Here is a 16505-nt window from a genome sequence, read left to right as displayed (position 1 = left end):
AGCTAAAAAATGCATAGATAGGATTATGGCTTGTGAGAGCTTTGAGGTCATCATGGTCTGCATTTAAATCCTGGTTCTGTCATTTGCACAGTGTGACCCTATTGGAAAATTATGTAACCTCTGTGAATCTTGGTTTCTTCAGAGAACAGTGCCCATCTGTCTCACATGGTTGGTTTGAAGATTAGTTGAGATTATGTAATGAAAAGCCTAGGTCTTGAACAGATGTGAGTTTTCTATGATGTTATTGGCGGTATGGAATTCTGTATTGTCAAGCTTCACTCATGCCAAAGATTGCTTAGTTAAATTGGTGCTAAGTCTGGTAGAAATATACAGATTGTGGCAATCAGCACAGACACTTTCCTTGTAAACAAGGTGCTGTATCAAAATCCTGTGACTCCTGATCAGTCTATGTTAAACTTAATTGGAATTTTTAAAAATATAAAAAGTAATCAAAATTGTACTTTTATATGACTTGTTTCTTCTTTAAAACCTGTCTGCAGTCTTTGATGAAAGAGAAAATTTTTAAATTAACAAACTCTCTCCCCCAGAATTGCTGGAATATTGTCAAATGAAATGAAAATATTGTTAGCAGATCTGATCAGTGGTAAGCAAAATCCATTGCCTGTAGTGATAGGAAGGTGGAAGATAATGCATTTTTCTTCAGTCAGATTGCAAATAGGATGGTGGACACCAGCTATGACTCTAAATGTTGCAAAGTGCTTTCTGGATTTGCGGTGTTTGATGACCAGATGAGGTCTTCATGTTTATAAGCCTGGGTGCTTTGATCAACATAATGCTTTGAATACCTCCTGGAGTGATTTTGGAATGTCCTAGGCCTAATGCCAGAGCAAGGGAATTTAATTACAACTTCTCAGGCATATAGTTATGCTCTTCTGAGCAAGGGTTTCCATGGATAGGAATAACCTTACATACCTCCAACAGAAAAAGAAAACATGTTTTAATATTACATACATCCTCTTGACATTAGGGAATCCATGTGACTTCAAACATGGCAACAGTTGTGCACTGTACTATCATTTACCTTTTAGTATTTTTGCTATCAAATTATTCTCAAAAATATCTGTAACTATATGTTTAAAAATTCAGAAACCATTCTCAGTTGAGGTGAATGTGGATTAAAACTTTCCTCATTTCAGGAGTACTGTAGAGCGGTTCCTAAGTTGGCTGGAGCTGGGTTTTGGGCTATTTAATCATTAATTATGTAAATCTGACAAGTTATATACTTATGTGAGACCCAATTTCTTTATCTGTAAAATGGGAATCATAACAGTTATTTCAGGGGATGTTGAAAAGATTCAATTTGATCATCAATATAAAGCAGTTACTACATGTTTGGCACTTAGTAAAGATCCAATAACTTTTTGGTAGAAACAGCTTCCAACCTGAAAGGAAACCACTTCCCTTATTCTCATTTTATTTCTTCATCCTATAATACTCACATTGATAAGCTCTTGTGGGAAGAAAGTGTTTCCTCAGAAAGTAAAACCTGAGATGACAGTTGGTGCATGGGTAACTTATTTTGGGAAGTGATTCTAGGAAATAGGACTGAGAAGCCTGAAACGTGGAAGAGGCACGCAGATGTGACAGCTGAGTTTCATGGGGCCTTCCAAGAACCACGTATAATAGAATGTCTGAGGGGAGAAAAAGGGGAACATATAGTCACTTGCTCCTGTTTTCCATTAATTGGGTTTCAGTGGGGGCATTAACATTGTCATATAGGTCTGTAGTATATAAGTGGTGAGACTGTTGGTTCTAGTAGAGAGACAACATTAGCAGCAGAGAATTCCCATAAGAGAAAGTGAGAGAGAGCCCAGCTGAGGTGTCACAGTTTATTTACGCAATGCTGGTTGCTGTAGGATGTGCAGGTGATCAAACCATGTGAGGAAGGACACAAATGGTACTTCACACATGATTCTTTACAGCAGCCATGTGTCCTCAGTGACCCTTGAGATTTGGAAGTAATTCAGTCCCAGGTACCTCTGTTTCAAAGCACACCCTTTGAGGACAATGGCTTAAGTAATTCTCTTTATAGTAAAGACCTAAGTTTCTCCTCTTGTTCTAGTAGGTCTACAACTGGTATCTACAAGACCCTCAATGGTGATTTCTATGCTAAATATCCAATCAAAAAGGACACATTTTCCAGGTGAGCTGAGATTCATGTTTTGAAGTGAGTCCTCTGCCCTAAGTTCTGTCAGGAAACTCAAACAATACAGTCTCCTTAGTCCCAAGTGTTGACTTAGAGACCTCAGTGGAGGCAATTAAAGTGAAAAACTGCTTTCCCCTTTTAAAATAGTTTCAAAATATTATGTGGTTATCTCTGTGGATGATTTAATACTTCTTACCTTTTTTTATTATGGAATTTTTAGTTTATCTTGAGTCTTTTTTTTTTTTTAACTTTAAGGGGGAAATAACACTTGGAAAGCTTCCTCCTGGAAATAACACTTGCAAAGTTTTAGGAAACTCTTAGAATGTATAAACACATATGAAATTGTGAGGTTATGACCAAAGGCAAATGTATTAAGGACAAAATCCAGCTACATGATTCCTTTAATAACTGGTGTCTGTGTGTTTTGGTGAGCACCCCCTTATCCAAAATAGCCCAATTATTAAAACTCAGATAATCACAGAGATAAAAATTTTCCACCTTCCTACTAATCAGTAGTTTTCATTTAATATCTATTTAGCCTTAAAGGTGAAAGTGGGTTCCAGACAAATGTCTTTCACGTTAGAAGCTGTATTAAATTAACTGAAAAATAAACATTGATAATAATAATAAAACAAGAGAAATGATGAACAGTAAAAGGTAAATACTTTTTAAATGTTACTCAAATAGACAATAAAACCACATCTTTCAGTCAACATAATAATTATTTGCATCATAAAAAACTCTAGTTTTTGAAATTTAAAATATTGATTAAAAAGCTTCAATTGGACTTCAGCCTAAAAAGAAATTTCCATCTTAATAAAATAGGCAAAACTTTCCTTTTAAACATGACACTTATTTTTTTTAAAAAACGTGTTTACTATTCTTGAAAAAGACTTGAAATGGGTCTTTCAGAAAAGAGCTTTTCCCATTTTGAATTGAATCCAACAGAGCATTGAAGATGCAATTCCATAGAATCCGGAAGAAAAGCAGAATACCCAAAAAATGATTTAGGTGTTTCCAAAAACCCTGATTTTGGGGTTGATGCTTTCACAAAACAAGAGGGTTACTGAGCAATTCCATGACATTTTAAAGTTTCCTCCTGGTGTTCTGATGTCATGATAATCCAGCCTGTCCTAAGGAATTTTTAAAACCACAAAAACACAGTCCACTGCCTAGCTTTAACTGAACTTCTGAGCTTGACTTTTGGACATCTCCTCTGGAAGATACCTCAAGTGAAGTGAGAAGATACTCTTTGGCTTTAGTTACCAAAGTTAATATTCTCATGACCTAAATTGACTTTATACAGTCAAGTTTATTTTATTTTTTTAATTTTATTTATTTATTTTTTTGTTTGGTTTTTTGCGGTACGCGGGCCTCTCACCGCTGTGGCCTCTCCCGTTGCGGAGCACAGGCTCCGAACGCACAGGCTCAGCGGCCGTGGCTCACGGGCCCAGCCGCTCCGCGGCACGTGGGATCCTCCCGGACCAGGGCACGAACCCTCGTCCCCTGCATCGGCAGGCGGACTCTCAACCACTGCGCCACCAGGGAAGCCCTCAAGTTTATTTTACACTCTCAGTTACTCACTACTGCAAGTCAACACAGCACAGAAATTAAGGCATTTTGTGCCTTAAATAGTAAACACTGCTGTTGGTGAACTTTTTGGCCAATGAATAAAAAGTATTTCATTTCTAAATCTCACCAGAAGGATTTAAATTAAATAGTAACAGATGAATTGGACAGGCACGGAATACTAAATAGGAACTAGCAAATGAAATAATCCAGCTCTTTGCTTTTACCATGAAAATGAGAATTGAATCTTCATTGAGAGAAGTAAAAGGACTCAGTGTTTTAAAAAAGCTTTCTCCACCAAAAGAGCAAAATAGCACTCAGTGGCATTGCAGTGTTAACAAAATTTCTTTATCAGAAACTATAATTTAATATTTAAGTACCTAATTTACATGTGACAAGGCATCATATTCAAAAAATTAAATTGCAACTAGAAAACTATTAACCACTAGAAACAATGCCAAACACAACCCAAACATTTATAGGAAAACAATAGCTAGAATTTGAATTGGAAAAAAAAGTTTCATCATATTTGGCTCATTAAACAAAGCATCCATTACAGACTGTAAAAGAGCGTTTCTTCTAATTCATCAAAAGTTTATCCTTTGTAGCATGAATACATGTAAAGATAGATTTATTGACTTCATATGCACACGTGTGTATACATATTGTGAGACATACCTCATGTGTTGATATAAAGATATCTACTGATAACTGGTTGAACTTTGGAAGGTGCTGAAACCCATATTTCTACATGACCTGTGACCCATTTAAAAATGTCTTTTTATAAACAGAAATTACATAAAATACTCTGGTTTTTATTAACTGAATCTTAAGCATAATAATAGACAGTGAAGGAATTGCACTTATTTTAAAGGTACAGTAAAGTGTTAGATTGCAGCTCAGACATCAAAGATCAGGGACTGTAGTACTGATAAGTTGTGCATTATATGCAAAGATGACGGTGGCCATTAAAATTAAAATGAGAGCAACTAATTACAGAACCAATAGGGGTATAACAGAAGAAAACATGCACTACTCCTACTTTAATGCAAAACTAATTTCTCCCAGGAAACCAACGCTTTGACCTTTCTTACACAAAGAAACAGGTTCTGCACCCTTGGTAACACAGTAGACATGGACTTCTGTATTCAAATTCTAGTTCATTGTCTCTGAGTGTGCTGTTCCAGTGTCATCTCCTTAAGCTGCCCTTGAAATTCTGGAGCATCTACAATATTACAGTCTCTTGGTTAGGTTTCATTAAGCCTCAATGTCCCCTTCAGTTCTATATAAATAGGGTCCTTTATTCATCTTCTTCTGGTTCCTGTGGTAATATGGGTATTTCTTCCTTTAAACAATCACTGAAGAATCTGAGGATTGTGCTGTAGAGATGATATTTGCTCTTCTCAGACACGTCATGGCCTTCATCTGGGTAGACCTAAGATATTGAAGGGAAAGGACATTTAAAGTTATCAAAGCAAGTCTTCTTCCTCAGAACTCACTGCTTTAGCCCCATGGCAACGGAAATTGGGAAAATAATATCTGACCAAAATCTCATGTAATTCAACTCTGAGCTGTTCATGCTAAACTTTCCTTTTTTATTATAATCATATCAAAAGCAACATTTGAGACAAAATACAATTTTATGCATTTATATTAGGATTTTTTGGCCAAAAAGTTAGAGCTTTCTATGTTCACATTGAACAAGGTGGCATTGACATCACCTTAACCAAATTTTAGATAGTTTTGTAAGTTCTTTCTCTGCCCCTTTGAAATGTATGTAAATCTTCTTTCAGACTCTTGCCAGTTTTACAACCCAGGAAATTTCTTTCTCAAGGACTTGGAAACCATCTCTTTGAAATGTAAACATTGAAAGAGAGACAGCACCCCTATCTCCCAGTCTCCAAGTTGTAAAACTACTTCCTGTCATAAAGATAAAAGAAATGTTTCTTAAGGCTGATTACCAAACACAGAAGGCAATGAGTCCCTCCATTGGGGCTCCAGCCCCTTGTTTTAACAAAGTTGAGTTTAATCTTTCTCCACTATTGCAGTAGTCTTGGATAAAGTTTTCCTTGTCTGTTTAATCTTGTGCAATGCAATTTTTACTTTGACAATGTCCTTCCAATATAAACGATGTTAGTGAGTTTTCTAAAATATAAATGAAAATACTGTCATGTCAATTCCTGAGTGTAAAGTTTTTAGATGGTGCCTCATTTCCCTCTGAGTAAAGCCTCACAATCCTTTACACTGTCAGTGCCAGGACCCTCCATCTGTTTATCTCTACATCTTCATCTTTCATCATTCTAACCCTGGTTCCTGTGTTTTAAGTATAATGAAGGACTTTTACTTCTTCCAAATGCTGAGGAATTAAAACAATTTTTTTCCCTTCCATGACTCCTCCTTCAGACTGAAAGTTCCTTGATGTGTAAAGTTATGTCCTGTTGACCCATTTAGCATAGAGACCCCTGTAAAGTAAATCCTTGATAAATATTTACTAAATATGGTTGAATGCAGAGATGTAAATGACGTAAGGATGTTTTGCCCTCTTTTTTTCTCATGTTATTTACTCAAAACTATTTTCCCCCACTTTTTATGATGAGTGATGGAAACGGACAAAAAGAGAAAGGAACTAGAAGGAAAATAAAAATTATTATTTTAAAATAATTCATTATCAGTGATATGAATAAAAGTCAGAGAAGAAAAAAGCATTTTTGAAAGTTTATGCAATTTACATATAAAACATAAGGTGATCCACATTCTCATTGTAATTAGGAAATAAGAACACAATTTGGTAGCTGAAAAAAACAGTAAAAATGAAAGGGTGGGAGATGGAGTAATATAGAAGCTGTGTTCTGTATCTTACAACTAAAAACCAAGGTAGAAAAATATATTTTTCTGAAAAAGTAGCTTACCTGCATCGTATAATTCACCCCAGCTTTTATTAGGTGTTTGATTAATTCTGCTGAATGCTGGAAATGAACTTTTGCTGCAAGAAATTAAATTACGATATTTGAAGGAAATACATTTTTCAGGATCAGAACATTTTTATATCGTTTTTTCAAAGAGATTACGTATTTATCTTCCAAAATTATCAGCAAATCGGATAACTCAACCAATTAGACTTTTAATGCTCTCGTTTAGTTTTAGGAAGGGGACAAATGGCAAATGTCAACAGGCTTTGCATTAGAAACTAAACAGAAAAAAATAATAATAACTGGAAAATCCATTTATGGATTTTTACTTTACATCCACTGCACATTTAAAAGACTGATACCTAGCTTTACCTGGAAAGCCAGTAGATACAATGGTAATAAAACTTTGAGCTTCACATGATAAAAAAAATAAATTAAAACAGCAGTCACTACTAAGCCTCTACTTTACAGAATGCTGATTAGATTTATTTTATTGCATATCATTTATTATTTGTAATTATTCACATATCTTATACCATTATAACAATTTTAACACAGTGAATGCCTGTCTGGATAGTAATAGCAAACCAGCCTTCTATTCCTTTCTGAGGATTACTAGGGCCACTCTCAGACACTGGCATTCTGCCTTATATTAAATTAGAAAAGAATACCTCACGTTGAGAAAATAGCATACACATATCATTACTCAAGGGCTAAATATTTAATGTGCACCATACTGGTTTCTCCTCTTTCCTTCTAGCTTCCTTCTCCCTGAACCTCAGCTCCAAAACTCTGAAATAAGCAGCACAGCAGCCTGGGTGTGGGTAGCAGCATTGTCCCTAACTAGCTATGAAGACTTGGACAAATCACTTAAAATTTTTTGCGTGTAGCACTTAGCTCATATGCTGCCTTGGCAATACATTCCTATACTGTGTATCTTCAAATTTCTGTCAATAACTTTTAAGCTCACAGTTTTTGACTGTCTTTGTAAAACTAGGGCAGCCTTGTCAATAGTTTAAGCTTCTTCATTGTTCGAATGCTATGGTACTGATTAATCCTGCTACAGAGCAGACAATAAAAGACTCCACATCATCATTTATATCTTTTAAAAGTCTACCTATAATCTTTTCTAACATTCTCTTATTGTACTTAATGGGAAAATTACCATGCCATTTCTAAATAACTGCAAATTGCTCTGTAAATGTAAGCTACTAGAAATGTTAATAAATAGGGTAATGACTGAGATAAAATGATCCTTTATGTACCTCATTTGTTTATTGCAGAAAACAAATTGAAAAGGACTCCATCATTCAGCTGCATGGATACAGCTGAAAAGATAAATGCATAAATGGATTTTCCAGTTATTATTATTTTTTTCTGTTTAGTTTCTAGTGCAAAGCCTGTTGACATTTGCCATTTGTCCCCTTCCTAAAACTAAATGGGGGCATTAAAAGTCTAATTGGTTGAGTTATCCGATTTGCTGATAATTTTGGAAGATAATAATAATGGTGGTATAGTATTATTGACTGAGTACCTATAATCTACCAGTCCCATGTGGAATGTGTGTGTGGTATATGTGAGTATATTTGTGTGTGTGGTGTGTGTGAGTACATTTGTGTGTGTGTGTATGTGTGTGTGCAAACACACAGGTGTATTTTCTTTGAAGTGACGAGTGTTGAAGGTTTGCTTAAATTTTATCAGGTAGGTGAAGTCCCAGGCCCATGACTGGATGAGTCAGGGAACAATATAATTTACCTTAATAATTACAACATATTAACAGAAACAACTGAATAACGTTAATATCTTACAGTGTGATGGCTAGATGTAAAATAATTTAACCTTGAATATAATTTATTCCCGTAATTGAAGCTTTAGAGCCAAGTGAATAAGAGCCTCAATGCCTATTTCAAATCACCTTTTTAGCGAATCAATAGCTGTGTGATTTTTGGCAAGTTATATAAATTGCATAATATTTATTTTCCCAATTTGTCAAACAACAAGAGAAGTAATACCTACTGCACAGTATTTTTGTGAAAAACAGATACTATGATATTAAAAGCTTTTAGCACATTTCCTAACATACAGTCATTACTTAATAATTACTATTTGTTATTACTAACAATGTATATGTAAGTTAATACCTTAGAACAAAATTCTAATGTCCTTCAAAATGTTTATGTTCTCTTACATCATGTTTCATCTACAACAGGTATGGTATCACCTAAGTCTTTTTTAAAAAATTTATAATAGTTTTAGATTTTCAGAAAAGTTACAAATATAGTACAGATAGTTTCCGTATATCACTTACCCAGTTTTCCCTACTGTTAACATCTTACATTATTATGGTACATTTAGAAACATTTAGTCGTAGTGTTTCCTTAACCCCTTCTGGTCTATGATGATTTCTCAAACTTTCTTTGCTTTTGATGACTTTGGCAGTTCTGAGGAGTACTGGTCAGGAATTTGGTAAGACGTTCCTCATTTGGGTTTGTCTGGGTTACGCGTATTTGCGACAAGACCATACAGAGATAGAACGCCGTTCTCATGAAGCCACATCAAGGTTACATACTATCTACATGACCTGTCACTGTTAATGCTGACCTTGATCACCTGGCTGAGGTGAAGTTTGTCAGGTTTCTCTGCTATGAAAGTTACCCTTTCCCCCCCATTCCATACTGTACTCTTTTGAAGCAAATCACTAAGTGCAACACACTGTGAAGGGGGAAGAGAGGAGAATTAAGCTTTGTCTCCTTGAGTTGGGGTACCTACATAAGTGGTTTGGAAATCTACCTAAGGGAGATTTGCCTCTTCTCCCTCATTTACCTATTTATTCAAATATATACTATATGTATGTGTGTGTATATATATATGTATGGTATATATCAATATTGATCTAAGCCATAATTTAACTGTGACCTGATATGCCTCAAAATTAAGTTTGAGTGATAGCTGGTATTATCTTTGATATAAGGCCTTTTTAGTGGTATTCTATGTAAAATGAGATAAAAATACTGAGGCAGGGAAGAGTGGACTGACAAAAACAAGTTTACGATTTAGGAAATATTGCTTCAAGGCTTTGCTTCTCTTTGCTCACTTGCCAGGTAGCCTGGGATAAATCAGTTTCCTCCTTGAAATTGATTTTTCTCATCTGTGAGTGGGGCTATAAATACTCAGCCCTCTGTTTAAGATTTCACATAAAATAATAAAAAAAAATTCTTTGAGTACCAAACACTTCACGTGAATATAAAATATTATTTATTACTAGTATTATCAATCGCATTCACCTCCAATGTTTAAAATAATAAAAAATGAGAGGTGATATGAAAGTGCTTTTTTGGTTTTTGTTTTAAGTGGTAAACCTCATCAGAATATCATCTCAGTGCTGGCACCCATTTGCTATGCTGCTGTTTTCCAGGTTAGTTTCCATTTGAGGTATGCTGAATAACACTGTCCTAGTAGTGACTAACCACATGTGGTTATTTACATTTAAATTAATTACAATTAAATAAAATTTTAAAATTCAGTTCCTCAGTCATACTAAACATGTCAAGTGCTTGAGAGCCACATGTGGCCAGTGGCTACTGTGTTCAACAGCATAGAGATGACATTTCCATCATCCCAGAGAGTTTTACTGGGCAGTGCAGCCACTGAGGTTCATTGCCTCCTGTCCTCTTAGTCCTGATGTCCTTCTTCCCACATCCTACCAGGTATCAGATTCTTTGTGCCCGACTCCTCTGCTCTCCTCCCCAGAAGGGTTACAGGGCCTCCTGTAGGCAAGTCCTTGGATGTACCCCTTTGTTCAAGGTCAGACCACATCAATCAGTAGCAGCAAGTATAATACTTACTGTCAGCAGTCCCATGAATTATTAATATATTTTCTTCTTTTAAGCCATGAATATTATGTAGGACACTGGAAGCCTATGAAAACAAAAACACAAAAATCTTTATATAAAGATTTACCTATATTTGCATTTTGACTGGGTTTTTAGAACAAAAATACTCTTCTTTCTTCATTGGTTTTAAATTAGTTACCTGGTATGTGCTTTCTTCTTTAGATGGCATACCAAGATATCTTTCAGAGAAAGCTGAGGCTGTGACCCAAGAAAACAGAAATTTGAGGGTAAACTAAAAATCATTTGACTAGCATATTTCATTTAGTTTCTACATTTCACATTTAATTGTCATGCTCCACTAAAATTGATTGAATCAGAGAGGCGATAAAGAGCTGAAAACATCTCTGATAACACATGATAAATGAACTCAAATGAACTTCTCTACATGGGGACTTTCTAGTCTACAAATCAATACATTATATTAGGTCAGTCTGTAGGAAGTACTCACCATATAACTTCAAGTCTATAATGGGTGCAATCACTGATCCACATTTAAAAAGGTTTTCATCTGATTTTAATATCATTGATGCAATATAGCCACCATACCCCTGACAAAGAAAAAAAAAAAGTTTTCATATATATATATTCCTAGAGATTTTTTTTAGCTTTTGGTCACTGTTTGGTAAATATACATATCAGAATGTCTCATAATGTCCCAGACTGGAGCAAAGAATATACTAACATCACTATGTACAGATGAAAATTTTGAAAAAGAGTTATTTAAATTTTTATATAATAAGCTATTTTAATAACTTTAGGTAAAATATAAAATTAATTATATATCATCAAGTGTCAAATATTGGCTCTTTGATTTGATATCTGGGAGTAGCTCCAAACAATTTGAAATTAGGGAAGTACAGAACTGATTAAATCATATCATTTAAGGCACTATATATTTAATAAAACAGTATATTCATTTAATAAAACATTAATAATGATTATTAAGAATTAAGAAAGAGGAATTAAATATTTAAAATATATCTTCACAAGTATAGATTCTTTCAATTCCACACAACTAAAAACTTGAAAGAAATGGTATAAGATAAATACTTTTGCTAGTTAGATGAGTTGGATTATTTTTAAATTTAATTTTTAAATATCCTCTTGAAATGCTTTTGAACAAACTTAATTATAACTTCTTAAAAAAATAAATCAAGGTGTCCAGTTTTCTTTTGTAGACCATGATCTGACTAGAAAATTTCCAAAAGAGATTTTAATAACTACAGTAATGCTAGGCTAAGGGAATGACCTCCTGAGTTGTCTGTTCATTTTAAACGTTAATTCTTGCTATGTTCTTGGCATTGTTTTTCATTTTGCCAGACAATGGAGTATATCCTGGTAGGTATTAAAAAAATATTAATACCCAGGCTTTAGCACAGAAATTCTGATGCAATTGGCTCTACTTTTGAAAGATTTCCAGATGATTCTAGTGTGGTCCGGTGCTATAGGAACCTGTTGAGATGAGTAGTAAAGAATTTCATTTATGCTTATTTGGAGCATCGTTTAAAAATTGGTATTAGAAAGTCCAAAAGGAAATCAGACATTACTGAAGTGGCTGACAGAACGTATGTGAAGGGTAGCAGAATACACCACCCCAAAGTATGCCACTTGGCATATTGATTATTTTGAGATATAGGCACTGGAAAAAACAGCAAATGCAGAGAGAAGCTTTCTCTGAACTCCCCTTATCTTCCTAAAAGCAGATCCTCCAAAAAGAAATCAATTGTTCTAGACCCCCTCCCTGGAAGTTTCATCAACCAGGGAAGATTGCCTCTTGCCACAGGAAAGGAGACTAGAAGTTGACACCACAGCCAGAGAGACTATATCACAAACTATACCTCCCATCTATTCTTCTAAAGCCCCATTTGTCTTTCCTAACAATAATTTACTCTCTCTTAAAATGCCTATATCCCCTCTTCCCTTTCCCTGTTGAAAGTGTGCAGAACTCTGTGGGGCTCCTGGGCACAGAAGCTTTTCTGCTCCCCGTTTGTTTGTGGGAAACAGACTCCAGCCTCTATGAACTTCCCTGAGTCCCAAAGGGCAGATTCGAACAGTTGCTAATCAGGGAAGGGAGGGGATGCAGAGACAAGGGAGGAGCAAGCAAGAAACAATAGTGCACCCTTGGGGCAGGGTCCTGGTTCTGCCTCAAAGGATATACATAATAATATCTTTGAGCTCTTTACAGTACTAAAATCCCCAACAAATGGAAGATGTCAGCATTCTTTATTCCAGATTAAAGGAACCAGAGAAGCTCTTCAAAAGACCACCTAAGGCCAGATTAAAGTAACCACAGAAACTCAACAGACCACCTGAGACCAGATTAAAGGAATGCAGCCCCTGCACACACTCTAATCCTTATCAGCAACCCTGCCCTTGAACCATTGCTATAAAACTCCTCATGAAATCCTTCCCGGTTGAGACACACAGTTTTGTGTGCCCCCACAGGGGCAATGGTCTGCTGCATCCCCCTTTGCCTGACAAAGCAATGAAGATATTCTTTTCTACTTCAACCCAAAACTCTGTCTCTGAGATTGGATTCAGCACAGGTGCACAGAGGCCAAGTTTTCAGCATCACTATTAAGATGGTATTTAAGCCTGATTTCTAAGCCACCTCACAGAGTTACTCATTTTCCCCAGAGTATCTCCCATGTATACATAAGGTGTACATGTCAACAAACTTCTGTTCATTTTTCTCTTGTTAATCTGTCTCTTACTATAAAAGAATCTCAGCCAAGAACTCAGAAGGGTAGAGGGAAATTATTTTTCCTCCCCTATATATGTCAATTTTGTACAATATTTAGCTAGTACCCAGACATTTATGCAAAGCTTCTGCAACAATTAGAAACTGAGAGAAATAAAATTATCCCTTATAGAAGTAAGCCCCCACAGAGTACCTTTGCTTAGTCTCTTTGAGAGGGACAAAAATAGCCTGAAGTCAGCAAAATTAATACAAAAAATAGTAATAGGCTTAAATGTCTTAACATATCTAAAGAAAGAAGTGGAAGGGAGGAAAAATAATTTCCTTTTATCTTTCTGAGTTCTTGGCTGAGATTCTTGCAATAAAAGACAGATTAACAAGAGAAAAACAAATAGTTTATTTACGTGTACACCTCACCTATACATGGAGATTAGCAGGGAAACTAAGTAACTCCCTAGGTGGCCAAAGTCACCACCTTAAATACCATCTTCAACTAAAAACAGAAGAAAGGTGTTGGGGGAAAGTCAGTTATGGGAAGTTACCAGGAAAAGAACTGTAAACAAGGGTAAGGTTTGTTATGTAGATTTAAGTCAGTGCCTTCTCCAGTGATAAAAGTTTCTTATGATTTAGAGTCATTCTCCCCTTCCTGGTAAAGAGAGGGAGACACAAATAGAGGTTTTCTTTATAAATGTAAATGTCCCTTGCAAAAGGGTAACTTCTACTCTGTTTTTAAAGCTTCTCCCATTTATGCTGTGTCTCCTGTTTATGCTGTTTCTTAAAATAATCAGCTCAAAATAATCCTTATGCCAAAGAGGCATATCCTGGGATGGCATGTTCTGCCCCCCTTCGGAAGTATGAAGGTGTGGGATAAGTCATGCAAAGCAAGTAAATAAATAGCTATTATAGAGCAAAACTGTAGAGAGACTTTGAAAATTCTGTCCCTACAAGGAGACTTTCCAGCATATCGTTTCTAGTTCTCTGTCATGGAGATTGAGACCATGGTGTTGTAGCCAAGAGGTTTCAAATATTTCCCAAGGGGCAACAGTATTCTCACAGTGAAAAATGTATCTTAGTTGATAACTTTTCTGGTTCTAATCCCACAACAACCAAACAATCTTTCAACTGATAACAATTCTGTTATTTACATGACTTAACTACTTTGAGAGACTAGCGAAATATTACTATCCTGAGAATAACTGTATATCATATTTAAATAATATAAATTAATAAATTGGTATAATTTTTTTTAACTTAGTTTCACATGATTCTCAGAGTCATTATCTCCAGAAACTAAGGAGAATGGTGTCTTCCAAAGGAGGGGCAGATTCCAGAACAATACTTGAAAGTTCTTTTAAATTATTTGGGAATCTTGTTAAAAATGCCTATTCTAATCCAGTAGATCTGGGATAGGGCCCAAGATTTTGCATTGTAAACGAACTCCCAGGAGACATTTATACTGCTGGTCCATATTTTGAATAGAAAGTTCTTATTGTGTAATAATGTAATAAAGATTCCCAACATAATATCTTCCTAGCTTTAGCCAGCATTCTCTTGACCAGTGGAACTTAACAAATTATGTATCAATGCCCTCAAAAACAATTGAATCAATATGTGGAGAATGGGCCATGGAGCTCTCCATGTGATTCTAAGTGAAAGAAGGGTTGTAAATCGCTGTTGCATAAGACATTGTATTTTACTGTTTAAAAAAAAAAAAAATCCGGGATTTGGGATTAATGAAGGTAAATACTCTTTAAATGATAGTAAAATTTGTGAATAAAATTCTCTCTATAGCATTTAAAAATCTTATTCAAAATACTGCTTTAAACTGATTTATTTCAGTTAATAAATTCTATTTTTAAAAGAAAATCAACACTGGCAGGAATTAAAATAAATTTTAATTGCTTTCCTTCCTCTTTATCATTTCATATTTATTCACTGAATGCAAGAATAGATAATGAAAAAGTTCTTGGAAAAATAATATTCCACAAGGATATTGGAATCAGATATAAGAAATCAGATATAAATTCTAGTAGACATAGAATGGTGATTTTAACTTCCAAAGCAACTCATATCTATCAGGAAGATACCAAAAACTGGGGTTCATCATACTGACACTTGTCAATGAGAGGACATTTTAAATTTGATATAGGTCAGTAATAGTCAATAGTTGGTATAGGCTGCTATGTTTCAGTTGTGTTGTCATTTTATGGGTTTCTCAGTGATCAGACTGTTCCATTCATTACAATTGTTATGTCACATCCATTTGCAAAGCATTTTAGCATTACTTATAAAATTTTAACAAATTTATCTAGATTTTTAGACGTTTATTCCAAGGACCTAAACTATAGATAATTTTATTTCTTTAAAAAAAATAAATTTTACCTGTGGTGTAAGAAACTGAATCCAATAGATAGAAAGACTATAAAAACAGGGGGTGAAATCTGTAATACCATTTTACTAAGGACTTCCGTTTTCATGGGCCCCATGTTTTGGATACTTAAGTGACTTTTGGAGATAGTTTTCAACAGTTCAAGATTGCAGTCAAAAAGATATACTGACAGAACTGAAAAAAAACGTTTCTCCAACAGCCTTTGACTTGTATGATTCTTTCTGAACCACATCAGTTGTAATACACAGTGAATTAATTTGAAGTAAAAATACTGTAAATATGTTATGAATAACAAAATTTATTGTTGCATTAATTTCTCTTTCTGATCTTTCATAGTCCGTGTAATTTGTATTCCTTTTATTTCTTTTTCTTCTCTGATTGCCATGGCTAGGACTTCCAAAACTATGTTGAATAATAGTGGCAACAGTGGACATCCTTGTCTTGCTCCTGATTTTAGAGGAAATGCTTTCAGTTTTTCACCATTGAGAATTATGTTTGCTGTGGGTTTGTCATATATGGACTTTATTATATTGAGTTAGGTTCCCTCTATGCCCACTTTCTGGAGAGCTTTTAAAATAAATGGGTGTTGAATTTTGTCAAAAGCTTTTTCTGCATTTATTGAGATGATCATATGATTTCTATTCTTCAATTTGTTAATATGGTGTATCACACTGATGATTTGAGCATATTGAAGAATCCTTGCAACCCTGGGATAAATCCCACTTGATCATGGTGTATGATGCTTTTAATGTGTTGTTGGGTTCTGCTTCCTAGTATTTTGTACAGGATTTTTGCATCTATATTCATCAGTGATATTGGCCTGTAATTTTCTTTTTTTTGTAGTATCTTTGTCTGGTTTGGGTATCAGGGAGATGGTGGT

The 16505-nt window shown here is 35.0% G+C and overlaps 1 protein-coding gene across 2 annotated transcripts in view; it reads right to left on the bottom strand.

Moving 5' to 3' along the window:
* Positions 1-4619: 4619 nt before the first annotated feature.
* The window catches only part of DPP10 (dipeptidyl peptidase like 10), a 685210-nt gene continuing 673324 nt past the window's right edge, over positions 4620-16505 (bottom strand). Inside the window, exons 22-26 of one of the 2 annotated variants that reach the window (XM_024114996.2) lie at positions 10987-11086; positions 10678-10736; positions 10491-10563; positions 6646-6719; positions 4620-5171 (exon numbers count right to left, since the gene is read on the bottom strand). In XM_024114996.2, coding sequence (XP_023970764.1) covers positions 5037-5171; positions 6646-6719; positions 10491-10563; positions 10678-10736; positions 10987-11086 — 441 coding nt within the window. In that variant the 3' untranslated portion in view covers positions 4620-5036. Of the gene's footprint in view, positions 5172-6645; positions 6720-10490; positions 10564-10677; positions 10737-10986; positions 11087-16505 lie in introns of those variants that run through there. The other variant, XR_002890440.2, reaches the window with a different exon arrangement.

The sequence above is a fragment of the Physeter macrocephalus genome, chromosome 2, assembly GCF_002837175.3.
Source record: "Physeter macrocephalus isolate SW-GA chromosome 2, ASM283717v5, whole genome shotgun sequence".
Lineage (NCBI taxonomy): Eukaryota > Metazoa > Chordata > Mammalia > Artiodactyla > Physeteridae > Physeter > Physeter macrocephalus.
The sequence above is the reverse complement of the archived record's forward strand: the minus strand, read 5'-3'. Positions and strand labels throughout refer to the sequence as shown.